This window comes from Carcharodon carcharias, chromosome 14 (genome assembly GCF_017639515.1).
Source record: "Carcharodon carcharias isolate sCarCar2 chromosome 14, sCarCar2.pri, whole genome shotgun sequence".
Taxonomy (NCBI): Eukaryota; Metazoa; Chordata; class Chondrichthyes; order Lamniformes; family Lamnidae; genus Carcharodon; species Carcharodon carcharias.
Window position 1 is genome coordinate 118,065,643 of NC_054480.1, and position 27,360 is coordinate 118,093,002.

Consider the following 27,360-nt stretch of genomic DNA (forward strand, 5'->3'; position numbering starts at 1 on the left):
GCTGATTTCCAAACCTGAGGTGACAGTGACTGCCCTGATATCAAAGTAGCATTTAAACAACCAAGGAGCCCTAGCAAAATTGGAAGTCAATTGGAATCAGGAGGAAAACTTTCCACTGCTCATTACTAGCAAAAAAATGATGGTTGTGGCTGTTGGTGGCCAATCATCGCTGCAGGAATTCTTCATGATAGTGTCCTAGCCTCAGCCATATTCAGCTGCATCATCAGTAACCTTCCAGCCAACATAAGGTCGGAAGTTGGGATGGTGGCTGATGATTGCACTGTTCGGTACCATTCAAGACTCTAGGTACTGAAGCAGTCATATCCATATGCAGAAAGACAACATTCAGATTTGAGCTGATAAATGGCAAGTAACACTCACACAGTGCAAGTGCTAGGCAATGATAATCTCCAACAAGAGAGAATCTAACCATCTCCCTTGAGATGTCATTACTATTACTGAATATCCTACCATCAATATCCTGGGGGTTATTAATGACCACAAACATAACTGGACCAGCCATATAAACACTGGCTACAAGAGCAGGGAGGCTGAGTTCTGTGGTAACTCATCTCCTGTTGCCCCAAAGCCTGTTCACCAACAACGAGGTGCAAGTCAGGAGTGTGATGAAATATTCTCCACTTGCCTGGATGAATGTGACTCCAACACTCAAGTAGCTGGACACCACCCAGGACAAAGCAGACCGCTTGATCAGCACTTCATACCACACCTCTCTGCCACCAATGCAGTTTAAGCAGCGTACACAATCTACAAGATGTACTGGAGCAACTAACCAAGGCTCCTTCAACAGCACCTTCCAAATCCACAATCGCTACCTCCTAGAAGCAGGGTAGCATATGCATGGGACCATCACCATGGGTTTGGAACTATATCACTGTTCCTTCAATCACTGGGTCAAAATCCCAGAACTCCCTTACAGCAGTGTGGGTGCACCAATACCACATGGACTTCAGCAGTTCAAGGAGGCAGTTCACCACCACCAATTTAAAGAGTAATTAGGGATGGTCAATAAACGTTGGTCTTGTGAGTCAACACTAACATCAGAACCAGGTAGGGATGGAAGGGTAGAAGCCACTTCTTTATGGAAGATATTCTCCAAAGCAGAAAATCTTTTTCTTTTGACACATCCTCCGCACTTCTGAATGTTATCAATTTATTAGATGACAGTGGTCATCACACTAAAAGTGGGGCAGGCTATCTGCATGAGTGGAAAGAACTTCTGACAAAGGGGAGATTTCCTTCAGATGTTAAATAGTTTTTAATATTGGAGAATGACAAGTTCAGAGCAGGGAAATTGGGATACTGCATCTCTACCAAAGCTCAATACTGGAAGCATTGCTACTTAAGAGACTGTCACTGTGCTGTATTTTGTCAGCTGTAGCCTCTCAATCAGCAAGTTGAAGGTTGCAATTCTACTCCAGGGTTATGCATAAAATTCTAGGTGATGACAGTAAGGGAATGTTGCTCTGTTGGGGTATGTTGTCTTTTAGATGTTAAATTTAGGTTGCATGTGCCCTCTCATGGCACGCCATCACTTATTTTGCAAGGGAGTTATACCCAGGATCCTGGCTATTTCTTATCCTCAATCAACATCACCAAGATTATTTGGTCATTTCTTTCTCACTGCTGTTTGTGGGAGCTTGCCATATATAACCTGGCTGCAGTGTTTTCTACATTACAACCAATGAAATGTAGTTGCTGTTGTAAAGTATTTTGGTGAGGTTATGAAAAGCACTTTAAATGCAAGTCTTCTTACTTATCAAGTCAATTAGGATTATATTCACTGGAGTTCAGAAGAATGAGGGGGCATCTCAGAAACCTATAAAATTCCAACAGGACGAGACAGGGTGGATGTAGGAGGGATGTTCATGATGGTGGGCGTCCAGAACCAGGAGTCACAGTCTGAGGATACGGGGTAGACCACTTAGGACTGCGATGAAGAGAAATTTCTTAACCCAGAAAGTGGTGAGCCTGTGGAATTTGCTACCACAGAAAGTAGTCAAGGAAAAAACATTGTATGTTTTCAAGTAGTTAGATATAGCTCTTGGGGCGAAAGGGATCAAAGGATATGGGGAGAAAGTGGGAGCAGGCTATTGAGCTGGATGATCAGCCGTTATAATGAATGGCACAGCTGGCTCAAAGGGCTGAATGGCCTACTCCTGCTCCTATTTTCTATGTTTCAGTACTGGGGCGAGTCTAGTAGTTTTGTTGTGAAGGGTACCCCAGGAGAATGGAACCTCTTCACCACATTTCCACCTGTCAAGCTCCTCTCCAACCTTTTTGCACCCACCTCATTTTGTGCCAGGAGGAATCCATTGCCCCATCAATTCCCCTACTAACTCTCATGGAAACTCTTGCTCAGCTCACAGGGGCAACATGAAACAAAACCTCTGCTTGATCTTTAGGAGCTTCTAAGTGTAAAGGAGAAAAGCCAAAGAGAAAGAAATAAATAAAAGTAATTCATTTGACAAATTCTGGTCACAGTTCACTGCTAACAGGCTTAGGGTATAGGCCACAGAATTGGATCCCTTCTACCTCAGCTCTGCGGGACACAATATTGCTGCCTCCACAACTGCTGTGTTCTAGGCTGGAGTTTGTCCATGGCAGATGGGGTAGATCCTAAGCTGAGAAACTTGGCCAGTAGGCATGATCTTGCATATAGATATTCCCTGGTCCAATTTTAATAATTCGAGCATTCAGGCTACTAATTTGGTATATGCCATCTATGCTGGCCTAGTGAGTGACCCAGGGCAGGAAGCACCTCTTGGTTCCAGAGTAACTCAGTAGTGTGCAAACCCCATAGTGATTTCATTAAGTACCCCAAGTTTTCAAATCAGCCCATTCCAAACAGGAGGGTTTCCTCTTTCCCATGTGATATCCAGGGCTGCTGTAGGTTGTGCATTTTGCCTTTTTTAAAGAAAACCAAGCCATGCTCAAGCATATCTTCATGAAAATTTTCCTTCAACAAACAAAAACTTCAATGAGTAAAAGAAAAAAATCAGGCTCAGACTCCACATTAAAGATTACTTATAATTTTTATTGTCCCATTTTGTCCAAAAAAAATTGTCCATAACGAAGTACTGCAAAAGCGGCTTCAGCTGGCATCAGTTTTGACTATCTGCAAAAAAGTTAAAACAAAGTTAAAGATAGAGGATAATGTCATAAAACACAAAGCACCAGTTAATTTCCAGAGGGTTAGGAATAGAATCAAATGTAGAAAGGTATGTTAAATTTGTACAGAACTTTGATTAGGCCACACTTGGGAATACAACAAAGAGTTTGGTTTTCATATTACAAAAAAAGTTATAGAGGCACTGATGAAGTGTATAGATTTACTAGAAAATACCAGAACAGAGAGCTTAAAGCTTTCAGGAAAGACAGAACATAGCTTAGGGCCCCTCTCTCTAGAAGAGAAGAATGAGGGGTGACCAAAGGGTTTGATAGAGATTAAAGATGCTAGCACAGGGTGGGGGAAGAGGTCGGAACTAGAGGTCATAAATCTTAGTAGTCACTAGTAAATCCAATAATAAATTCAGGTGAAGGGTCTTTACCCAGAGGCCAGTTAGAATGTGGAACTCAGCACCACAATGAGCAGCTGAGACGACTTTCACGGATACATTTAAAGGGAAGTTGCATAAATACAAGAGGGTGAAAGGAATTGAGGGATACCTAGATAGGGGTGAAATGAAGGGTGGGAGGCTCATATGGAACAGAAACACTGAAATCTGCTAGGTCAAATTGGTTTGTGACATAAATACTATAATATTTATCCACTCAAACATCTCATGCATGTAATTGAATGGGTAAAGAATCTTCATTTATTCATTTCCATAATTGTTAAAAATGATAGTTCCTATATGCCTGGATGGCAGATTGGCTGCTTGTAGCTCCCATCTGAAATCAAAGCTGTTTTCCAAGCATAACTTAGTTTTGTTCATAAACCAGCTTTTAATCAGATGCAGCACTGAGGGGATGCTACATTATCAAATATACAGTAGGGAAGAAATTAAAACTTGGGATTGCAAATCAAAGTCCTTCTGTTTTAAGTTTAGCATCTGTCAGCACTTTTGTTTCTGGCACTGTCAAACAAGTTGTCGCATCAACATCTGCAACCATCTATAAAAACAAAAAAACTGCAGATGCTGGAAATCCAAAACAAAAACAGAATTACCTGCAAAAACTCAGCAGGTCTGGCAGCATCGGCGGAGAAGAAAAGAGTTGACGTTTCGAGTCCTCATGACCCTTCAACAGAACCCTTCAGTTCTGTTGAAGGGCCATGAGGACTCGAAACGTCAACTCTTTTCTTCTCCGCCGATGCTGCCAGACCTGCTGAGTTTTTCCAGGTAATTCTGTTTTTGATCTGCAACCATCTTCTGACTTTAGTAAGGACAGATCAAAAACAAAAGACAGAGCTTGCATGTTGTCATATCTGAAACATGTAAAACAACCACACACATCCTCATGCTAGAATGTTCTTGAACATTGTACGCAATATTTAAAAACCAAGGTGTCATAACAACTAGGAACTCACAAATCTAAAATACAAGTCAACAGAACCCAGTTGGATATTTTACTTTTAAGATTGCCAACTGCAAGTTAACACAATTCGTTGGGAGTTTATCACAAGTGTTTAATAACATGCCCTGAGGCTGGGGATGTGAAAATCAAACAAAGGAATCAAAACTTAAAAGGATTAATGATTAAGGGGGCACGCAAAAGTAACTTTTCAAGAAACTTCAAATCTCAGGAATTGTTAACTTTATCTCTCCTCAGCAATGAATAAGGAGATGAACAGTAGAATGCAAGTCAACTTAACACTGCAGTTCTAGAATCTGGATTCAAATCTAAGACAGAAAACGCTGTCATCTTTAAAATGGCACACAGGTAGAATGCATATGGATTGCATATGCTCTTGGCATCCTGTGTCAGTAGCTTTCACAAATCGTGTACGATTTAAACAGTACCTCATAGCAGGATTTTTCTTTTGCCCCAATTTCATTTGGGAGCAGATCTGATAATTAAGGCTTTATATTTTTCAGATGCGTCTACAAAACTTACATTGGATTTCTTCTTTTAGGGAAACATTGGTGCAGTAAGCAATTCAGGAAACATACAACCTGACATTTTCATTGCTGTGCTTGAGTTAAGTTCTTAATTTAGACTGATTGCTTATTTAAACCTTATTAATCAAATCACAATGTCAATTAAATGCTGCTGCAACACCTATTTTCCAGAAGTTTAATTAGTTCCAAAAATTTCTGTAGACTGAGATAAAATATCAAAATATTTGACTCATGCTACTTCAAGTGGGCTGATACACATGCTATTGTTGTCAGCTCCCAAAGCATAGGAATATACCCCTCCAAACTATTCTGCCATTCAATGAGCTGATCTCTGATCTAATTCCATACACCCATTTTTGCTCCACATCCCTTCATACCATTTAGCACCAAATGCCATTTGCGGAAGAGAATTCCAAACTTATATCACTGTGTAGAGGTGTTCCTTAATTCAAGGTCAGGCTTTTATTTCATTTGACTATGCCCCCTAATCTGAGAAGTCCCAACTAGAAATTCTCTCCCAATCCAACCCATCTATTCCCCTTAATATCCTGATAACTTTTATCCAATCACCCCATCTCCTTCTGAATTCCAGGGAATATAATCCTAATGTGTTTAATTTCTCTTTATAGTTTAACCTCTGGTGTCCAGGTATCATTCTGGTCAATCTACACTGACTCCTCCTGAGGCCAAAAAATCCTCCCAAAGTTATGGGCATAACTACAATCAGTATTCTACTGTGATCTAACCAAAGCTTTGTATACCTGAAGCATGATTGCTAACCCCTTGTATTGCATTCCTCTAGATACCAAGGCCAGCATGCCATTAGCTTTGATTTTCTCTGCCTGTTTATGAAATTTTAATGATCTGTGTACATGGAGCCCCAAGCCTCTTTAGGCTTCCAATGTTTTTAGCTTTTCACCATTTAGAAAGCAGCTTGTCTTAGCCTTTTTAAGTTCAAAATGGGTGAACTTACATTTGTCTCAAATGAAATCCATTTTGTTCTGAACAGTTATATTCAACTTGAAACATTAACTGTTTCTCTCTCCTCAAATGCTGCCAGACCTGATGAGTATTTCCAGCACTTTGTTTTTATTTCAGATTTTAAGCATCTGCAGTATTTTGCAGTCACTAAAATCCATTCGCCAGTTTTGCCCATTTGGTTTAGCCTATCAATATCTTTGATTTTACACTTCCATCTATGCTTCCTATCTGTGAGAGATCAGAAAATTTGGACATGTGGCTTTCTATCCTATTATCTAATTTATTAATATATGGGATAGTCAAGGCCCCAACACTAATGCTTGCAGGACACCACTAGTCACATCCTGCCAACTGAGTATTTGCCCGTTATCCCTACTGTTTCCTATAACTCAGCCAGTTTCCTAACCAGGTCAATAATTTGTCTTCATTTCCATGAGCTTCAGTTTTATTTAGGTCTCTTTTGAGGGACTTCATCAAATGCCTCTGGAAGTCACTAACATTTGCAGACAATCCGTGTCCATTACTTCAGTTACCTCTTCAAAAAAATTCAATTAGGTTCAGATTTTCACTCTACAAATCAATGCTGCTTCTTTCTGATCAGCTGAAAATTTTCAGGATGTTTAGTCACGCTATCTTTATAGGTTCTAGCCATTTCACCACACTAGACCTTAGGCTAACTGGTCTACAATGCCCTGCTTTCCCTCTGTCACCTTTCTGAAGATCTAACGCACAAAGCCTCAAGCAAACAGCTCCCGAGATAAACAAAGAGCTCGCATTTATTTTGCACCTTTACATCCTCGGGATATTCCAAAGCATTTTACAGCAACAAAAATGTCAACAATATTTTGCAGTCAATTTGTGCACAGCAGTGTCTCAAACTGAGATAACTAACCAGTTAATCTGGACCAGGACACAAGAATTCCAACTTGCTTATCCAAACAGGCACCACGTTATATGAAGGACAAACAGCACTCCCCAAGCATGGCACCCAAAATTAGGTGCTAAAGTAGTAGTAAGGCTTGAACCCACAATATTCTAGGGTCAGAGATGTGCAACCACCAAACTAAGTTGACATTTGGTTAGATCGGATTTTAAAAAAATCCTGCCTTTCTGACCGTAACAAAACTGAGTTAGTTAACTCAAGTTGCAGATAGCTACACAAGACCCAGTCATCAGCAGCCAGCACCATTTAACGATGAATACTGCTTGAAAAACAGCTTCAAATTTCAAGAACAACGCCAGCTACAGCTGATACAAGAACACAACTGTGTATCACCCCATTATCAACATTTGCTTTTAAACTGTGCAAGTGTCACACTAATGCTGCCATTTTCCAAAGTGCAGCTCTCACTTGGTTGCTGTAAGCAGGCTATTAAGTCTCAGTTTAAAAAGTTTTCTGACCATCCAATCTCAGCAAATCCCAGCATTTGAAGATCTGGACTTCAGGAACCAGGAGCATTAATACAGTATAATAGCAAAATACTGCAGATGCTGAAAATCTGACAAAAACAGAATACACTGGAAAAACTCAGCAGGTCTGGCAGCATCTGTGGAGAAAGCAATAGATTTAGTGTTTCAACTCCATAACTTTTCTTCAGAGCTGAAGGACACGCGATGGGTTTTACGCTGCTGAAAAAGGGCAGGGGAGCAAAATAGAAGGTCAGGGATAGGTTGGAGGTCAGGAGAGAGAAAATGACAAAAACGTCATGGAGACAAGACAAAAGGAGTGGTAACAATAGCGTTAAACATTAAAGCAGGTGCTACTAGCGGCATAACGGTCAGATAGCAGAATGTGTTAATAGCAGAACAAGGATCAGTGCTTTTGGAAAACAAAACATGAGAACAAGACACAGTCTTGATCTTTGGTTGGGGGTGGAAAAAAGAAAAAAAATCAAACTACAGGACACAGTTCATGGTCTGAAGCTATTGAATTCAGTGTAAAGCCCAGAAGGCTATAAAGTGTCTAATCGGAAGATGAGGTGTTGTTCCTGCAGTTTGCGCTGGGCTTTACCGAAACATTGTAACAGACTAAGAAAAGAAATGTGAGCATGAGTGCAAGATGGCAAATTGAAATGGCAAGTGACAGGAAAGTTGGAGTCACGCTTGCAGACTGAACAAACGTGCTCTGCAAAGCTCCCAGTCTGCGTTTAATCTCCCCAGTGTAGAGATGACCGCATTGTGAGCGACGAATAAAGTAGACTAAATTGAAAGAAGTGCAAGTGAATTGCTGCCTCACCTGGAAGGAGCACTTGTGGCCTTGGACAGTGAGGAGGTAAATGGGCAGTTGTTACACCTCCTGCAATTGCATGGGAAGGTGTAGTGGTTGAGAGGAGCAGGCTAGGTTGTCACAGAGGAAACGGTCCCATCAGAACAGATGCGATGAAGACAGAGAAACTGGGAGAATGGGACAGTCTTTAACAGGAAGCAGTACGTGAGAAGTTGTAGTCAACGTGGCTGTGGAAGTTGCTGGATTTGTAATGAAAATTAGTCGTCTATCACTAGAAATGGAGACAGAGAAATCAAGGAAGGGAAGTGTCAAAGATGGACCATGTGAAGGTGAAAAAGGTGGAAATTGGAAGCAAAAGTGATCCAGGTCCGAATGAGAGCATGAAGCAGTATTGATAGAGTCATCAATGTATTGAAAGACTTGTGGGAGAGGGCCTGAGTAGGACTGGAACAAGGAATGTTCCACATACTCCACAAAAAGACAGGCATAACTGGGGCTCATGCAGGCACCCTTGGCCACACATCTGGATGAAGCGAGACAAGTTGAAGGAGAAATTGTTCAGTGAGAACAAGTTCTGCCAGGCCGAGGGTGGTGGAGAATGCAAATTTCGAGAACCCCCATTCAAGCAGCGAACCCTCATACCGCGCTGAAGGATGAAGGTGTAGAGGGATTGGACATCCATAGTAAAGAGAATCTGGTGAGGGCTATGAAAATGGAAATTGTTGAAATGACATAGGGCACCAGAGTAATCACGAATGTAGACGGCAAGAGACTGGACAAGGGAAAGAAAATAATAGCCAAGAAAGAAATGAGCTCAGTGGGGCAGGAACAGGCTGAAACAATGTACTAATGATGAACATTAATAGTGTCATATAATATAGTAAAGATTCTCTCCACAACATCCCTTCAGGGGAGAAGCATCTGTTCTCCATGCACAGAAGTGGTTGGGAATTTACTGTAGGCACTGTATTAGAATTTAATCTTCATTTTACTACTGTGAAAGAATCCAGAGACTGCTACAATGAACACCTTAATTAAAATCCAAGGAATTACCCGCTATCGTAATCTTCTTGCTTCACGCTCAGATTCCAAGAGTGTGAGCACATCTCCCTCACGGACCGGTCCTTTCACATTTCGAATGATGGATCGGTTGCTGTCATCCATAAATTCCACACGGACCTACAGACAGATCGAACTGATTACAACTGAGGGGTTGACAATTTTTACTCGTGGTTCATTTTTCAACAAAATTTGGGGTTCAGCACATACTGAGCAAGGTCTCACCCTATGCTGACAGCAAAGATCCTAAAATAGGATAGGTCAGTTCAGCCCCAATCTGGAAAGTGCTTTTGAAAGACCAGATCTCTAGTGAGAAACAGGACATACACATTGGTACAAACATGAGGTTTGAGCAGAGACAACAACCCTTGTTCTTTATATCAGTCTCATGCTATAAGTCCAAGAAAGTTTTAAAGCAGCTGCTCATTTTAACATGACAGCGGCACCAAAGAAGTCTTTGTGCCCAAATGGCAGATTAACTGGGGATCGGGAAAATAGACAAACAAATGTACATTTATCTGGGGTTGGAACAGAATCTGATTAGACTCCAGTGAGAGCTTCAGCCCACAGAATTCTGAAGGGAAACTCAGGGTACAGAGCAATCACAAAACTCAAGCAAAAATTTTAGCCATCCAACAAAACCCAAAAGCCCAATTAAGAAAATTAAAAGTGCCTCTCCCTTTAGGAACAAGAACCACAGCAGACATGTTCACTAGAACACACTAGTCAAGATTTTTCAGGCCACTTCTCATGAATCTTATGTAGTCTAATTTGGTGTCAGACTAATAAATTAACCTGTGCTTTATGCAAGACGAGGTGTAGGTATTTTTGAGGAGTGAATGCTTGCAGTCTTGTGTTAAACAGATCATTGACCTGATGTATTACAAGCCTTTTTTTGTAAACACACACACACTGCTTTCACATTCCAGTTTTACAAGATACAACAGTAACCATAAACAATAATACAAACTCCTTACCTGAGTACATTGCCCCTGGGATCCTGTCCTTCCAAGAACTTTAGTAACCTATAACAAAAAAAATGATTTAACAGAGAGCACTTTGCAGCCAACTGTGCACATCAAATGATGTGGACAATCAAGTTTCACTACAAGATATGCAACACTCTACTAAGCATTTTCAAGCATTAAATGGAAAAATTCTCATTGCAGCTTATAAATCCTTTCAACAGCACAACCTCAACTTCAATACTCCCCATCAATAGCAGAGGCTCAAACTAACATCATAGTAAAATCACTCAAACCTGCCTTCAAATGGCTCCTCAAAATCCCCATTTCAACTCTGGCCACAAGTCAGCTGCCCATTTCCCATTCTCAGACATTTTATACAAAATACAGCAGTAATGATTATTGTAAAGGCAGCAAAGGAGGATATAATTTCAGCCCATTCATGGATAAAGTCGATCCCAATACCAAGTTCGTGGCATTTGCAGCTTGAAATATATACTTCATAATGTCAGTTTAAAATTTATATGCAACAACTTCCATAATATATGCTTAAGCAGCCTAAATTTTAAAGATGCTGGAAGTCTGTTTTTTTTTAATCAAAGATTAGTTAAATAGAACAAATTAATTGCTTCCCCCTTGAACCAAGCGCTTTCTGCTCAGTTGTTCAGAGCACCAGGGGGGCAAACCTGGGACTGTTACGCTCAAAAATTGCCTTTTGAAGCGGAGCACAAACCAGGCCAAAGCCCTTCAGCGAGGCCCAGCATCAGGCAAAAGCAGTAACTCAAGCCCGAGACAACAGCCTAGTGGAGTGATAAGCGGGACCGATGGACCGGGGTCGGAGGCCCGCAGATGGGGCGGGCTCGGGAGTCGGTAACCCAGCCGCCCTTCTCACATGAGGCCGAGCCGACAGCGGGGCCTCCTCCTCCCCGCTCCCACCCACCCAACCCCGGCGGCCTCTGGCTCCCCCTGAAGCCTGTTTGACGGGCGGCACAGATGCTCCGTGTTGAGGGGGAGGCTATTCCCTAGCTCCCCGCGGTTACAATGAGCAGACAGCGCGGTCTGAAGCCCCGGCTTTACCCGGGCCAGTTTGACTGTCTGAGTCCGTGGACCCTCCATGATGGCGGCGGCGGAGGAAAAGGAGCACGTGGGCCGCGCGGCCTCTATTTATAGACAAACCAAACCGCCCATTTAACTCCCCCCCCCCGGGGGAAAAATTCTCCGTGTAAATATTTTATATTTTAACAATCCGCGCGAACACGCCATTAAATTCAGTTTAAATTTAAAATAAACTTTAAAAAAAAAACTGGCCGTTTTTCCCAGAATTCCGTGTCCATCTCAGATCAATGACCGCCACCCGCCCCCCCCCCCCCCGCCCGGTGAGAGCTGAATTTCATTTAAAAAAAATTATTATAAGTTTTTTAAAAAAGTAAATAAAGGCCCTGAATCTCTAAACTAATAAAATTAAATAGCTTTATTTCTGCCCATCATGCTTCGCGCGTTCGCCCTTCACAACAAAGATGGCGTCGGCGACGAAGATCATTCAGCGTCTGCGGAATTGGTTAGCGGGGGTGAGTTTGTCCAAATGTATGTCAGTAATGTTTATAAAACACTGGCTGCTGGGGGGGAGATGGTCCTACCATATATGTGAAGTGCCCAGTCTGGGGCGGGAAAGAGATAATATATGAATATAAATTAACATAAAAAAAGCAGCTGTTGGGGTAAATATGTCTACAATGTATGTTAATGTGAAACACGGGCTGTAGGGGGTAAATATATCTGCAATATCAATATAAAGTAATCGCTGCTGGGGGAAAACACTTTCTACAGTATATGTTAACATAAAACGTTGGCTGCTGAGGTAATTATGCTTATAATACACATTAATATGAAACGTCGGCAGTGGAGGTAAATATATATACTATTTGTCAATATAAAAACCAGCTACTGGGATGTATATATATATGCAATATAAAAAGTACAGGCTGCTGTGGTAAATATAGATACTGTTTTTTCATTGTCACCATAGCCTTAGCTGGTGTCATCTTGCTTCTTATCTGGCTTACTTCAAACCTCCCTCATTCCATGTCTATGAACACAAGTTAGAGTAGACCATTCAGCCCCTCAAGCCTGCTCTGCCATTCAACTAGATCATGGCGGATCATCTACCTCAGTGCCATTTTCCTGCAGTATCCCATAACCTTTGATGTCATTAGTATCTGGAAATCTATTGATCTGCCTTGAACATACTCAATGAGTGAGGTGAGAATGATTGCCCTTCACCTCAACCCTTGACTTCAAGCGGGTGGTGAGGTGGGATGTTTGCTAATGATTGCACAATGTTCAGCACCATTTGCGACGATTCAAGTATCGAAGCGGTCTTTGTCCAAATGTAGCAAGACCTGGAGAGTATCCAGGCTTGGGCTTACAAGTGGCAAGTAACATTTGTGCCACACAAGTGCCAGACAATGACCATTTCCAACAGGAGAAAAACTAGCTATTGCGCATGTCATTCAGTGGCATTACCATTGCTGAATTCCCCCACAATCAACATCCTGGTGGGGTATCATTGACTAGAAACTGAACTGGACTAGCCATATAAATAGTGTGACTACAAGAACAGGTCAGAGGCTAGGAACCATGCAGCGAGTAACTCACTACCTGACTCCCCAAAGCCTGTTTACAAGGCACAGGTAAGGAGTGAGATGCAGTACTCTCCCCTTGCCTGGATGAGTGCAGCTCTAACAACACTTAAGAAGCTTGACACCATCCAGGACAAAGCAGCCTGCTTGACTGGCACCCCACTCACAAACATTCACTCCCTCTGCCATTGATGCACAGTGGCAGCAGTGTGTGCCATCTACAAGATACACTGCAGGAACTCACCACGCCTCCATTAGGCAGCACCTTTCACATCCACGACCACTGCCCTGGAAGGACATGGGCAGCAGACACATGGGAACACCATTACCTGGAAGCTCCCCTCCATGCCACTCACCATCCTGACTTGGTAATATATCACTGTTCCTTCTCTGTCACTGGGTTAAAATCCTGGAACTCCCTCCTTAACTGTGCTCTGGATGTGCCTACACCATGTGGACTGCAGCAGTTCAAGAAGGCAGCTCAAGGGCAATTAGTGATGGGCAATAAATGCTGGCTTAGTCAGTGAAGCCCACATCCCATGAATGAATAAAAAGTCTGAGCTTCCACAGCCCTCTGGGTAGAGAATTCCAAAGATTCAACACCCTCTGAAATTGTTCTTCATCTCAGTCCTAAATGGTTTTCCCCTTATTCTGAGACTGTGTCCCCTGGTTCTAGACCAACCCCACCACCCACCCTACCCCCTGCCAGAGGAAACACCCTTTCTGTATCTACCCTATCTACCTTAAGAATTTTGTAAGTTTTAATGAGATCACCTCTCTTTCTACTAAACTCTAGAGAATACAGACCCAGCCTCCTCAATCTCTGCTCATGGGACAGTCCTGCCATCCCAGAAATTAGTCTGGTGAGGCTGTACTGCCTCTATAGCAAGTAAATCCTTTCTTAGATAAGGGGCCTCAATGTTACCTATAAATGTAGGTATAAGCATAGAAATATAAAACGCCTGCTACTGGCTAAATGTATCTATTGTATAACAATCTGTAATAACAATACTTAATTTTTGTCTGTCCAAACTGTTTTGATGGGTCAGATTAAGGGACATGTTTGTTGGTGGGTCTAGCTGGTGATTGGTGCTTGACACACACAGGGCACATCATACACTTGCAGTTGCCAATGGTTGGTGACAGTGGGCTAGGATGTTGGTAGGTGGAGAACAAAAAGAGTGGAAGGTAAGGAGCACCCAATAACAAAGTTCCCTGGCTAGAGAGATTGTTCCTTTGAGGGATGGAATTGATGGGTGGGTTTGGGATTTCATGGCTGAGATGGACGGATGGGAATGGCATTGGAAAGGTGGATGAGAAGATGGATTTGGGTAAATGTGGCAAAATGGTGGAGGGAATTACTTGATGCAACCCCTTATTGGATTGCTAATCTTTATGGTAAAATGAATATTCACTAGAAATGAATAAAGTTTTAGAAAACTGTCAGTTGGGTTAAAAGAATACAGCAGCATTGATTCTATAGATCAAACTTATAATCTATGCCCTCCAGAATTTCAACACAGTCTCACTCCAGTGGGCATGCCACTGTGTAGAACTTGGCCTTGAGGAATGTGTAGTTATAATGTTGCTACTAAAGTTGAATTCTAAACAAGGACTTTGACATGGAACAAGATTGGTGGTTAAGGAGCTGTTTTCTTCGATGGCGGATGCTGTATTTATAACACACAAATTTCAAGGAAGTAGTATTTATTCCTTGAGTAATATTGAGTGCTGCTGGCATAAAAAAAAATCTACTGTATATAGTGACTGTAAAATACAACACTAATATGGGTATACCTTATCTGTTATATTTGTGTTACACCTTTGTGATCATTTTCCTTTTCTGAATGTAAACACATGAATTAATAACGGGAGATGTCTGTAAATTTGATCCACTAACTGAAAGCTCCTGCCAGCATTGATGATGTTGTGCCTCCCGACTATATCATGACCCTGTATTGCAGTGCAGTTCCTTTGCTCTAAACAGCTCTTGGGTTCTTCCTGCACAATTGTCTTTTGCCTATCTGCTTCATAGCAAATAGTGCAAAATCAAAGACATTAAAATAAGGATGCCTTGTATGATTGAATATGCATCTACATCCCCTAGTTCTATTATCCCCTGCTAGCTAATGCAGTTTCATGTGAAGATTACACTTGGTCAATACTCCCTATGTCTTATAATAGTGTAAGATTGACTATTGGATGTATTTGTGTTTGTGAGTTTGTAGGCTGCTGGATTAAATATATTCCTGCAAGGTTACTTTGCAGTTGATCTGCACCATTCCTTTGAGTGTTGTGTGGTAACCTGCCTTAGATATCATCTCTCACTTTTAACCACAAGGATAAGGCATCTCTTGCAGACAGTAGTGGGTGAGGGAAAATAATGCACTGTTTCTCCCCACGGTTTCCCCCCACCCTGCAATTCTGCTCCCGCATCAACATAACTGATCTTCAGGTAGGAAGGGATTGTAGGAGGTTGGAATAAGGATAGACAAGCAGGTGCTGGCAAGAGCGGAGAACTTCTTCCCCATGCCATTGACCTTTCTCCTACACCTCTTTCCTATTGTCTGCTAAAACAGATTTTAGTTAGGTAAGAGTATTAAGGGGTATGATCAAAGACAAGGAAATGGAATTACATTAAATATCAACTATGGGTCTGCAATCCCCTAGAAATCTGCAATATGATCTCGAGGGGTCTGCCAAAATTAACCATAGAGTGTTTTAAAAAAAAACACAACTTGTACTCATTAATTAACTGTTTACCACTCAGGCAAATGTAGGTATGTTTTCTGAGTAACTTTGCCTACATGAATTGGATCACTCCATTCTGAAGGTAATTCACTCTGTGAAGCATTTTGTAAGGGAAAGCTGTTTAATATTGTTAAAGATATTTATGTCTCAACATGAGTTCAGCTGGTTGGAGACTTCCAATCAGCCAAACTCTTTCGAGTACAAACCCGTTTCCATCTGTTTCAGATGAAGTTACATTGTTTCATAGTTTGCCATTGTGAGATTTGAACTCTTGATCTTGGGGTTACAAACCCAGTGCCATAACCACTTGGCTATTTAGGCCAAGCCTTCCAATCAGCCAAGGTGGAGGGAGATGAAGATATCAACAACGAGGGCATCAATCATCTGATATAGTATCCTAATGCCACCTTTGCCTCATGGTGACTTAAAAAAGTTTGTTCAGTGTTTAGTATTTGTGCAATTGAAAACTTTTTAAAAACTGTGCTTTAATTTGAAGACGGAAGCCATATGATCTTTGGTTTGAAAGTTGGCACTAAAATTGAGAACTGTTGCTCAGCATCAGCAACAAGTTTAACAAGTGAAACAAAAATAATAAAAATATATTGGAACAAGGGACTTAGGAGCAGGAGTTGGCCATTCAGCCCTTTGAGCCTGCTCTGTCATTCAAAAAGATCTGGTTGTGGTCTCGACTCCATTTTACCATCTGCCCCCTCTATAACCTTTAACTCCCTTGTCTATCAAAAGCCTTAGATGCCTTATTCTTAAACTGTGTTCTCTGGTTCTAGTCTCTCTCAAGTAGAAACATCCTCCTGGTATCCACCCAATTAAACCCCCTCAGGATCTTGTATGTTTCAATAAGATCACTTCTCATTCTTCTAAACTCCAGTTGGGGTAGGCCCAACTTGTTCAACTTCTCTTTGTAAGATAAGGCTCTCATCTCAGAAATGAGTCAAGTAAACCTTCTCTGAACTGATTTTAATGCAATTATATATTTTTTCAAATGTGGAGACCAAAACTGCATACAGTCTAGATGTGGGTTCACCCATGCCCTGTACAGCTGCAGTAAAACTTATCTACTATTATGTTCCATTCCCCTCGTGATAAGCAGCAACATTCGTTTGCCTTTCTAATCACTTGCTGTACGTAAATACTAACTATTTGTGTTTCATGTAGCAAATGTAACCCCATTATTCAAAAAGGGAGGGAGATAGAAAGCGGGAAACTACAGGCCAGTTAGCTTAACATCTGTCATAGGGATAATGTTAGAAGCTATTATTAAAGAAGTTATAGCAGGGCAGTTGGATAAGCTCAAAGTCATCAGGCGGGGTCAACATGGTTTTGTGAAAGGGAAATTGCGTTTAACCAACTCATTGGAGTTCTTTGAGGAAGTAACAAGTGCTGTGGATAAAGGGGAACCAGTGGATGTACTTAAATTTCCAGAAGGCATTTGATAAAATGCAACAACAAAGGTTACTTCAGAACATAAAACTCCATGGCAAGGGGATAATATATTGGCATGGATAGAAGATTGGCTGGCTAACAGGAAACAGAGAGTAAGCATAAATGGGTCTTTTTCAGGTTGGCAAGATGTAATGAGTGGTGGGCCACAGGGATCAGTGCTGGGACCTCAACTGTTTACAATTTATATAAAGGACTTGGATGAAGGGATTGAAGGGGTGGTTGCCAAATTTGCTGAGACACAAAGATAGGTAGGAAAGTAAGTTTTGAAGAGGACATAAGGGGGTTACAAACACATACAGACAGGTTAAGTGAGTGAGCAAAGATCTGGCAGATGGAACATAATGTGCGAAAAAATGAAATTGTCCATTTTGGCAGGAAGAATAAGAGAGAAGAGTATTATCTGAATGGTGAGAGATTGCAGAGCTCTGAGGTTCAGAGGGATCTGGGTGTCCTATTGCATGAATCACAAAGGCTAGTATGCAAGTACAGCAAGGAATTAAGAAAGCTACTAAAATGTTATAGTTTATTGTGAGTGGAATTGAATAGAAAAGTAGGGAGTTTAAGCTTCAGTTGTACAGGGCACTAGTGAAACCACATTTGGAGTACTGTGTACAGTATTGGTCACCTTATTTAAGGAAGGATGTAAATGCATTGGAAGCAGTTCAGAGAAGGTTTATCAGGCTAATATCTGGAATGGGTGGGTTGTCTTATGAGGAAAGGTTGGACAGACTAGGCTTGTATCCACTGGAGTTTAGAAGAGTAAGAAGTGGCTTGATTGAAACATATAAGATCCAGAGGGGTCTTGACAGGGTGGATGTGGAGAGAATATTTTCTCCTGTGGTAGAATCTAGAACAAGGGAATCACTGTTTAAAAATGAGGGATCGCCCATTTAAAACAGAAATGAGGCAATTTTTTTTTCACTCAAAGGGTTGCGAGTCTTTGGAGCTCTTCCTGAAAAGGCAGTAGAAGCAAAGTGTGAATATTTTTAAAGCGGAGATGGATAGATTCTTGATAAGCATGGGGATGATAGGTTATTGGAGGTAGGTGGGATGCAGATTTCAGGTTGCTATCAGATCAGCCATAATCTTATTAAATGGCAGAGCAGGCTCGAGGGGGTGAATGGCCCACTCCTGCTCCTTGTTCGTATGTACCAGGTCACCCAGGTCCCTCTATCTCTGAGTTCTGGAAACATTCCCCATTTAAATTAAGAATGCTTGTCTATTCTTCCTACCAAAATGAATAAGTTCACATTTTCCCACATTATACTCCATTTGCCAAATGTTTGCCCACTCACTTAAACCTATCTATATCCCTTTGCAGACTCTCGACCTCCTTTTAGCTTTCCTACTTATCTTGGTGTCATCAGCAAATTTAGCTACCATATGTTTGGTCCCTTCATCCAAGTCATTGATATAGATTGTAAATAGTTAAGGCCCCAGCACTTGTATTTAAGTGTATGTATAACTGACTTTTATATAGAAGGATTACTTGTGTTATAGGACAGGAAGGTGGCCTCAAACAGGTTGGCAGCCATTGGTCTAGTTCAATAACTCAAGAAGCTGAGGTTTTGTGATCCAATAATGTTCCCTAAATTTACACATAAGGAATGGTCAGCTGAGGTCCTTTAGCATTGTGGTCTTTGCCCTGCACAGTATAAGCTGCAAATTTTAGATGAGAGGAGACAATGAGGGAGAAGATACATTGACCATTATTTGTTAGGTTATCGAGACCACATTCAGCTGAATATTAAATTATCAGGCCTTTTGTATTTACGTGTCAGGATTGATGCTATGTTAAAAGCAAAAAACTGCAGATGCTGGAAATCTGAAACAAAAATAAAAATACCTGGAAAAACTCAGCAGGTCTGGCAGCATCTGTGGAGAGGAACACAGTTAACGTTTCGAGTCCATATGACTCTTCAACAGAACTAAGTAAAGATAGAAAAGAGGTGAAATATAAGCTGGTTTAGGGGGTGGGGGAGGTGGGGGGTGCACAGGTAGAGCTGGATAGAGGGCCAGTGATAGGTGGAGATAGCCAAAAGATGTCATAGACAAAAGGACAAAGACGTGTTGAAGGTGGTGATATTATCTAAGGAATGTGCTAATTGAGGGTAGAAAGCAGGACAAGCAAGGTACAGATAGCCTTAGTGGGGATGGGGTGGGGTGAAGGGAAAGGATCGAAATAGGCTAAAAGGTAGAGATAAAACAATGGATGGAAATACATTTAAAAATAATGGAAATAGGTGGGAAAAGAAAATCTATATAAATTATTGGAAAAAAGGGGGTGGGGATGGATGAGAGTTCATGATCTAAAATTGTTGAACTCAATATTCAGTCCAGAAGGCTGTATAGTGCCTAGTTGGAAGATGATGTGCTGTTCCTCCGGTTTGCGCTGAGCTTCACTGGAACAATGCAGCAGGCCAAGGACAGACATGTGGGCATGAGAGCAGGGTGGAGTGTTGAAATGGCAAGCGACGGGGAGGTCTGGGTCATGCTTGCGGACAGACCGAAGGTGTTCTGCAAAGCGATCATGCAGTCTGCGTTTGGTCTCTCCAATGTAGAGGAAACCGCATTGGGAGCAACAAATGCAGTAGACTAAATTGAGGGAAGTGCAAGTGAAATGCTGCTTCACTTGAAAGGAGTGTTTGGGCCCTTGGACGGTGAGGAGAGGGGAAGTAAAGGGGCAGGTATTGCACCTTCTGCAGTTGCATGGGAAGGTGTCATGGGAGGGGGTGAGGTGTAGGGGGTGTTGGAGGATTGGACCAGGATGCTATGTTACCAGCTGCTGTTCCTTGGTCCCTGCTTGGGCTTTCTGTATCTGAGTCCATAGCCACCTGGAGCTTTGTGTATGTTGAACAATCCAGCCTTACTACAAAATGGCCCTGCAACTGACTCTTATCCTTTTCTTTCCTGCAGAGAAACCTCCAAGCTAAATTGCAGCTTCGATACACTGAAATTTCTCCCAGGTAATGGACAAAATAAACTAAACTGTAATAATCAGAACTTAACTTTCTGGTAAATGTAATTGCTTGTACCTGACTTGCGCATGCAAAGTGGGAGCTTTACTCCGGATTTTCCTTGTGCTTTATCTGATATCGAACTATTTGATCTGACGGTTTTGAGAGATCCTCACTCTTTATTTAACTTTGTACATTGCCCCATTAATCATTCCCAGGAAATGTAGAGAGATAATCAATCTGTATCTAACTTTGGCCATACCTGACTTAGAAATGGGCATCTTTAGTATTTCACAGTAACCCTTATCAATATTCCTATTTAGGGGAGGCGGTAGCATAGTGGTAATGTCACTGTACTAGTAATGCAGAGATCCAGGCTAATGCTCTGGGGGCATGAGTTCATATCCCACCATGACAGTTGGTGGAACTTAAATTCAATTAATAAACCTGGAATCAAAAGCTAGTCTCAGTACTGGTGACCATGAAACCATTGTTGTAATCTGGCTCACTAATGTCCTTTAGGGAAGGAAATCTACCATCCTGATCTGGTCTGGCCTACATGTGACTCCAGACCCACAGTAATGTGGTTGACTCTAAAATGACCTGACAAGCCGCTCAGTTGTATCAAACTGATTAAAAAAGTCTTTTTTAAAAAAAAAAAGAAAGAAAGAATGAAACTGGACAGACCACCTGGCATTAATGTAGGCATCGGAAATTACGATAGCAAACTCAGCCCTGTTGACCCTGCAAAGTCATCTTTGAAAACATCTGGGGGCTTGTGCCAAAATTGGGAGAGTTGTCCCACAGACTAGTCAGGCAACAGTCTGGCATAATCATATTCACGGAATCGAACCTTACAGTGTCCCAGCCCACTATCACCATCCCAGTCCCACTGGTAGGACAGACCCACCAGAGGTGACAGTCTAGTGGTTTACAGTCAGGAGGAAGCTGTCCTGGGAATTCTCAACATTGACCCTGGACCCTATGACGTCTCGTGGCATCAAGTCAAACATGGACAAGGTAACCTCCTGCTAATTACAACCTACAGCCCCCCCTTCAGCTTATGAATCAACGTTGAACACCAGTTGGAAGAAGCACTGATGTTGGCAAGAGCACAATGTATCTTGGGCGGCAGACTTCAATGTCCATCACCAAGAGTAGCTTGGTAGTAGTACTACTGACCAAGCTGGCCGAGTCCTAAAGGACATAGCTGCTAACTAGGACCGAAGTAGGTGGTGAGGGAACCAACAAGTGGGGAAAATCCTACTTGACCTCATCCTCACCAATCTGTCACAGATGCATCTAGCCATGACAGTAATAGGAGTGACCATCACAGTTCTTGTGGCGAAGCCTTGCCTTCACAATGATGATGCCCTCTTGTGTTGTGTGACATCAATACCATGCTAAATGGAATTTTGAACAGATCTAGCAACTCAAAATTGGGCATCCATGAGGTGCTGTCGGCCATCAGCAGCAGCAGAATTGTACTCATCCATGATCTGTAATCTCATGTCCAGCATATCCCCCACTCTACCATTGCCATCAAGCCAGGAGATCAGCCCTGGTTAAATGAAGTGTGCAGGAGGACACGCTAGGAGCAGCACCAGGCTTCCTAAAAATGAGGTGTCACCCTGGTGAAGATACAACACAGGGCTACTAGTGTGCCAAACAGCATAAGCAGCAAGTGATAGACAGAACTAAATGATCCCACAACCAATGGATCATATCTAAGCTCTATAGTCCTGCCACATCCAGTTGTGAATGGTGGTGGGCAATTAAACAACTAACAAGATAGAGGCTCCACAAATATCCTCATCCTCAATGATGGGGACGCCCAGCACATTAGTGCAAAATGCATGGGTGATCCATCTCTGCCTCCATCCAAGGTCCCCAGTATCACAGATGCCAGTCTTCAGCCAATTTGACTCACAGCACATGATATCAAGAAATAGCTGAAGGCACTGAATACTGCAAAGGATATGGACTCTGACAACATTCCAGCAATAGTACTGAAGGCTTGTGTTCCAGAACTAACTGTGCCCCTATAAAGCTACAATACTGGCATCCACCATACAATGCAGAAAATTGCCCATGAAAAGCTGGACAAATCCAACCCAGCCAATTACCACTCCATCAATCTACTCTCAATCATCAGCGAAGTGATGACAGTGCTGTTAAGTGACACTTACTCAGCAATTACCTGCTCACTGATACTCAGTTTGGGCTCTGCCAGGGCCGCTTGGCTCCTGACCTCATTATAGACTTGATCCAAACATCCAAGCCAAAGATGGTTATGATTGCTGGAGGTCAATCACCTCAGTCCCGGAACATCACTGCAGATGCTCTTCTAGGCCCAACCAGCTTCAGCTGCTCCATCAATGACCTTCCTCCCAGCATAAGGTCAGAAGTGGGAAAGTTTGTGGATGATTGCAAACTGTTCAGCACCATTCACGATGATATTCAAAGGTATTATGAATCCCACTATCAACACCCTGGGGGATAACTGTTGACCAGAAACTGAACATGGACTGCAGCTGTTCAAGAAGGCAGCTTACCATCACTTTCTCAGGGAATTGGGGATTGGCAATAATTGCTGGCCTAGCCAGCAACGTGAAAAAATTAAAAACAAAAGGATCAACAAATCTATGTCGTACTCCTTTGGGTGCCAGTTTATCTTCCCTATCTTCCCTGAGTTTCAGTGATCAAACAAATTACTTATTAGATTAGTTTTGAATTATTTTAAGAAATATTAAATAGTATTTACAAGTATTTATCCATAGTTATTTATTTCCTGCTTGCTATGGAGCAGGAATTAGATAATAAACCAATCCTCAGTAATAGGAGGGGCAGAGGAAAGGAGATCAATTCCACATTTTTGTTTTCAAGAAACCATTCCTCATTTTCCAAGACAGCAGGTAATGTGCTGCTGTCTAACCATTACAGGGCCAAGTATGACTGATTATGTTTGAATTCCCTCTTCCTGTGAATGGATATTGAGTATTCATGGTGCGACCTTAAATGAGATATTGTGTTCATTTTTAAGTACCTCCTTCTGTAAGAACAGGATTTTGGAATGCTCTGTTTCAGAACCCAACCTCCACCAAAGCTCCCAGTTGGTCCCAGCCATAAATTTTCAGATAACTACTACTGTCTACGAGATGGTCGTCGAGAGTCATTTCCGCCTACTGTCATTTGGTCACCACAGAAAGCGCTAACAGCAGGAACACAGGCAGTCAGGTTAGTAGCAGAAAACATATTATTTGCTGAGGTCTTGGAATATAACACAGGATTAGGAGCAAATTAGAAGTGACAGGATTGCTAGACCATTTGGATGCTAAGGCCTGTTCTGCCATTCAATTAGTTAATGGATAATCTGCCCCTAAAGTCATACCTGCATTTGCTCATTTCCCCTTCATACATTACCTATTAAAAATCTATTCATTTCAATCTGAAGTCTGTCAAGCCAGCATCCACATATTTTGGAGTGAGTACCAGATCCCCACTAGCCTTTGTATGGAATAAGTGTTTCCTTGTTTCACCCCTAAATAGCCTAGCTCTAATTTTAAGATTATCACCCAGTGGAAGCGTTTTTTCTGTATCTTAACCCTTATCGTTTACAAGACTTCGATTTAATCACAATGAACTTCTAAGCTCAGAATATAGAACTAGTTTATGCAACCTGTCCTCACAATTTAATCCTTTAAGCTTGGTATTCTGGAAAATCTGCACTTTGTCCACTTCAAGGCTGATTTATCCTTCTGGGGTTCAGTGCTCCAAGCTGAACACAATGCTCTACATGGATTCTGACCAATGTTCTGCACAACTGAAGGATCATTTCTTCACTTTTGTATTCCAGCCCCTTCAGATAAAGACCAACATTAGCCTACCTGATTACTTTTTGTGCATCAGTTTTTAGTAATCTGTGCACATGGACACACAAATATTTGCTCCCTCTCAGTTCCTAGTCTCTCCCATTTAGAAAATATTCCAATTTGCCTTTCCCAGATTCAAAGTAGATAATCTCACTTCCCCACAATCAACTTCATCTGCCAAAGTTTTAACCACTCGTGTAGTCTGTCTGTGTCCATTTGCAACTTCCTGCTCTCATCCAGAAAACTTACTGTGCCTCCTCACTTAGTATCATTTGCAAACTTGTGCTGTTATGGCCTGGATCTTCTCGTGGCAACAGTGGCAAATGTTGAGATTTTCACCTCTGCGTGCTGGGACTTTGAGGATGTCCCAACCCTCGCACATGTGGGATACTGACCTGGGAAGTTTAAACTTAGGATGGGCGGAATTAAGCCGCTCAGGCCCAACCAAGAATGTCTTCGACACAGTCCTTGGTGCTGAAGACTGGAGCTTGGTGCCCTATTCTTACCGGGAGATTTCCTTTGGGATTCTCCTGCTGTTAATCATAGGCTTAGGACCTGAGTTCACAGTGATTAACAGCGGAAACTTTATTGCGTAGCCCTAAAACTTTATTTAAAACTAAATCTGAACAATCAACAACCAGCCACTCGCCCTCAACCCCCACTACATCCCATTAGCCCACTTCATAAACATTTTGTCCTCCAGTCCTATTATAAAAGATGCGATAAATACAAGAACCCATTTCCCTCTGTAAACAAGCAGTGCAATTCAAAAGATAGCTGAGCAAACATTGGTGCTTTATTAAATAACTCTGCAATAAATACAAGAGCCTTTTAAAACTCAAAACATATTAAGACAATTAAGTGCTTAAAAAATTAAATTTGTTACATATCACAACTCATAACTGCAATTAAATGTGTTTCAGAGATTAGAAATAGTTTTTTCCAAAATAAAAAACCCCTTAAGTTTTAAAAAATCTCCACTGCATGTTGGACCTTGAGGGGAGTTACTTGAGCTGGTGACATCAAAATGGGGTGTGACTGTGACCCTTGTGAATCCTTGTTCCGAGATGGGAAGCCCTGGCTTCATTGGTAAAAATGGTAAGGCTGCACTTTTAATCGAATTCAGCAACAACTGCTGCAGCATTGCCATTGATCTGCACCATTATGTTAAACCTTGCATACAACATCCGAACATGTTCCCTCTTATCAATATTTCTGAAGACCCGTATCTTTGAGAAAAATTTGGCTATTTCACATATTTTGTCACAGCCTGGCTCTAATTTTTGAACTATGCTCTTATACCTAGATTCCGCATCCAGCAGAAATAGTGTCTTTCTGTATATCTCTATCTTTTTCCCTTAATATCTTGGAAACTTTGATCAAATTATCCCTTGAGCTTCTAAATTCCAGGGAATAAACTTCAGCACCCAACACTACCACCACCGCCTGTCCCCACAACATTGTTAAATACAATACCCTGTAAACTCTCAAATTGGAATTCTGAAATCCAGAAACACAATTGTCAATAAATTTTTATTGGGGGCATGTGCAATTCCAGAACTGACAGGGCTGCCACAGAGTCAGCGTCATGTCCCTGATGGTTGTTGATGGTAAATCTCCAATGTTTTTCCAAGCACTACTTTATTGGCCTATGTCAAGAATCGGTGCCTTTAATATATCCAAGCAGGAGGAGGAATGGAGATAGCAGAGGATGTAGTCAGAGCTATGTTTCAAGGAGATTTTTGATGACCGGCAGAGATATCTTACGCACACACTAATCACAGTAATCAGCCCTCTGCCCCCACCCTCACAAGCCATGCACACACACACTAGTCAGCCCACCTGTGCGTATAAACACTTGTACATACACAAAGAACAATTCTTCCCTCTCTCTCTCTCTCTCTCCTCTCACTTTTTGGTCTTGTTGCCAGTGCCTGCAATCCAGAGTCACTAACCCATGGTAAAGATCCTATACAACAGGCAAACAGGAACAGAAACACAGCAAAGTTTGAAGCTGCTACTCATCTTACCAGCACAGCCACATGATCTCTCGGTTTTTCCTACACTCAGTCATTCAGAGTTACACGGCCCAACCTATGCCAAGTTGGTGCATAAATATCTCGTGTTTGCTCAGCACTCACATAAATGTGTTTTCTAATGTTAAGAGTGTAGTACATTGGAAACATGGCAAGTACAAAATTTGGGTAAATAAAACCATTTTTATTACTGCTTTATAATGTTTTGTCACTGTTTTGTGTCTCGAGCACACAGTAATATCGGTGTTCTCACTTGTGGCTAGGCATTCTAAGATTATTCCGAAATCCAAAAATGCCTTGGTCCCAAGTGTTCTGGATTAGAGAGGTTAAAGTGCACTCTTGCATATAGGTAAAAAGCTTGTTTTTTGCTCCTGTCCACATAGCACAGACAGACAAGTTTGTCTGATTTAGAAATCAGTCTTGAATTTATGCAAAGTGACACTGAGGGGAATTAAGCTTGCAGTTTATTGTCTGTGTTATCAGTACACCTCTGGAACTGAATTTGTTTCCTTCAGCTGAATTGCTACAGGATCCACTAGTCAGCTGAACTCACTTTCTTTGTTCCAACAGCCAAGACGCTGAAGTTACCACGCATGTTAAAAAGCCAGTTCAGCCTGGACAGCCAATCCAGTTGAAGCTTTCTACGGATCAGCCATTCCTATGATTTGGAGGACGATTGGATGGGATTATTGTGAATTCTGACCCTTTATGGGTAGTGTTATCTATGGAAAGGAGTTTGTGTTACTGAGGAAATAGCTCCTGGAGTTACAGCATTGGATAATCAGATGGGAACATGGATTTAAAGCTCCTCTTCTCATGTAAATCAACTCAGTAAACATTCATGTTAATAAACAACATGATGTTTTGTGCACTTTTTTTTTAAAGATATAATCTTCATTAGCATCTAGGAGCCAAAAGCGCACAAATTCTAATTGCTGGACTTTTTATAACCCTTAAAGGTAGCAGGATAAAATATTTTACATTTTGTCAGCTTTATAAATGAAATGCTAATCTTTTCTTTTGTACAACAGATCCATTGGCATCTGTAATTTACAACATTTTCAATTTTCTTTTCAGTTTTTTAAAGTAATTTGACATTATTGCCAGCTATTACACTTTGGAATTCACTGGCTACTCGTACCCACATTAATTACCCACTTGTACTCTCATTAAGTTGTCATCTTTTTATTAAGTTTTGAAGTCTGTCAGGAACAACTCCTGAACCCACAAAACAAACAGGACTTTTCACAATCAAAAGGAAAAATTCCCGGCTCATCAGCTGGCCGTTCCTTTACAATCCAATACAGCTCAGGGCTGGAGAGAACTTG

General features: G+C 41.6%; 2 protein-coding genes across 2 annotated transcripts; one reads left to right on the forward strand and one right to left on the reverse strand.

Moving 5' to 3' along the window:
- Positions 1-3,037: 3,037 nt before the first annotated feature.
- rps28 (ribosomal protein S28) lies at positions 3,038-11,490 on the reverse strand. Its single transcript, XM_041203714.1, has 4 exons — positions 11,394-11,490; positions 10,329-10,376; positions 9,346-9,471; positions 3,038-3,139 (listed from the first exon to the last, which is right to left on the reverse strand). Exons 1-3 carry the CDS (start codon positions 11,430-11,432, stop codon positions 9,349-9,351), a joined length of 210 nt encoding a protein of 69 aa, XP_041059648.1. The 5' UTR covers positions 11,433-11,490; the 3' UTR covers positions 3,038-3,139; positions 9,346-9,348.
- A 291-nt stretch (positions 11,491-11,781) lies between these two features.
- Positions 11,782-26,887, forward strand: ndufa7 (NADH:ubiquinone oxidoreductase subunit A7). Its single transcript, XM_041203857.1, has 4 exons — positions 11,782-11,884; positions 20,084-20,133; positions 23,212-23,361; positions 26,603-26,887. Exons 1-4 carry the CDS (start codon positions 11,834-11,836, stop codon positions 26,694-26,696), a joined length of 345 nt encoding a protein of 114 aa, XP_041059791.1. The 5' UTR covers positions 11,782-11,833; the 3' UTR covers positions 26,697-26,887.
- Positions 26,888-27,360: the final 473 nt, after the last annotated feature.

What these genes read in the sequence shown, in the direction of transcription:
- rps28 (XM_041203714.1), bottom strand. Translation starts at nt 11,432, where the DNA reads ATGGAGGGTCCACGGACTCAGACAGTCAAACTGGCCCGG. An exon ending in AGACAGTCAAACTGGCCCGG is followed by an intron (nt 10,377 to 11,393) that starts GTAAAGCCGGGG and finishes TTTTTGTTATAG; the next exon opens with GTTACTAAAGTTCTTGGAAG. An exon ending in CCCAGGGGCAATGTACTCAG is followed by an intron (nt 9,472 to 10,328) that starts GTAAGGAGTTTG and finishes ATCTGTCTGTAG; the next exon opens with GTCCGTGTGGAATTTATGGA.
- ndufa7 (XM_041203857.1), top strand. Translation starts at nt 11,834, where the DNA reads ATGGCGTCGGCGACGAAGATCATTCAGCGTCTGCGGAATTGGTTAGCG. An exon ending in TGCGGAATTGGTTAGCGGGG is followed by an intron (nt 11,885 to 20,083) that starts GTGAGTTTGTCC and finishes TCTTTCCTGCAG; the next exon opens with AGAAACCTCCAAGCTAAATT. An exon ending in TACACTGAAATTTCTCCCAG is followed by an intron (nt 20,134 to 23,211) that starts GTAATGGACAAA and finishes GCTCTGTTTCAG; the next exon opens with AACCCAACCTCCACCAAAGC.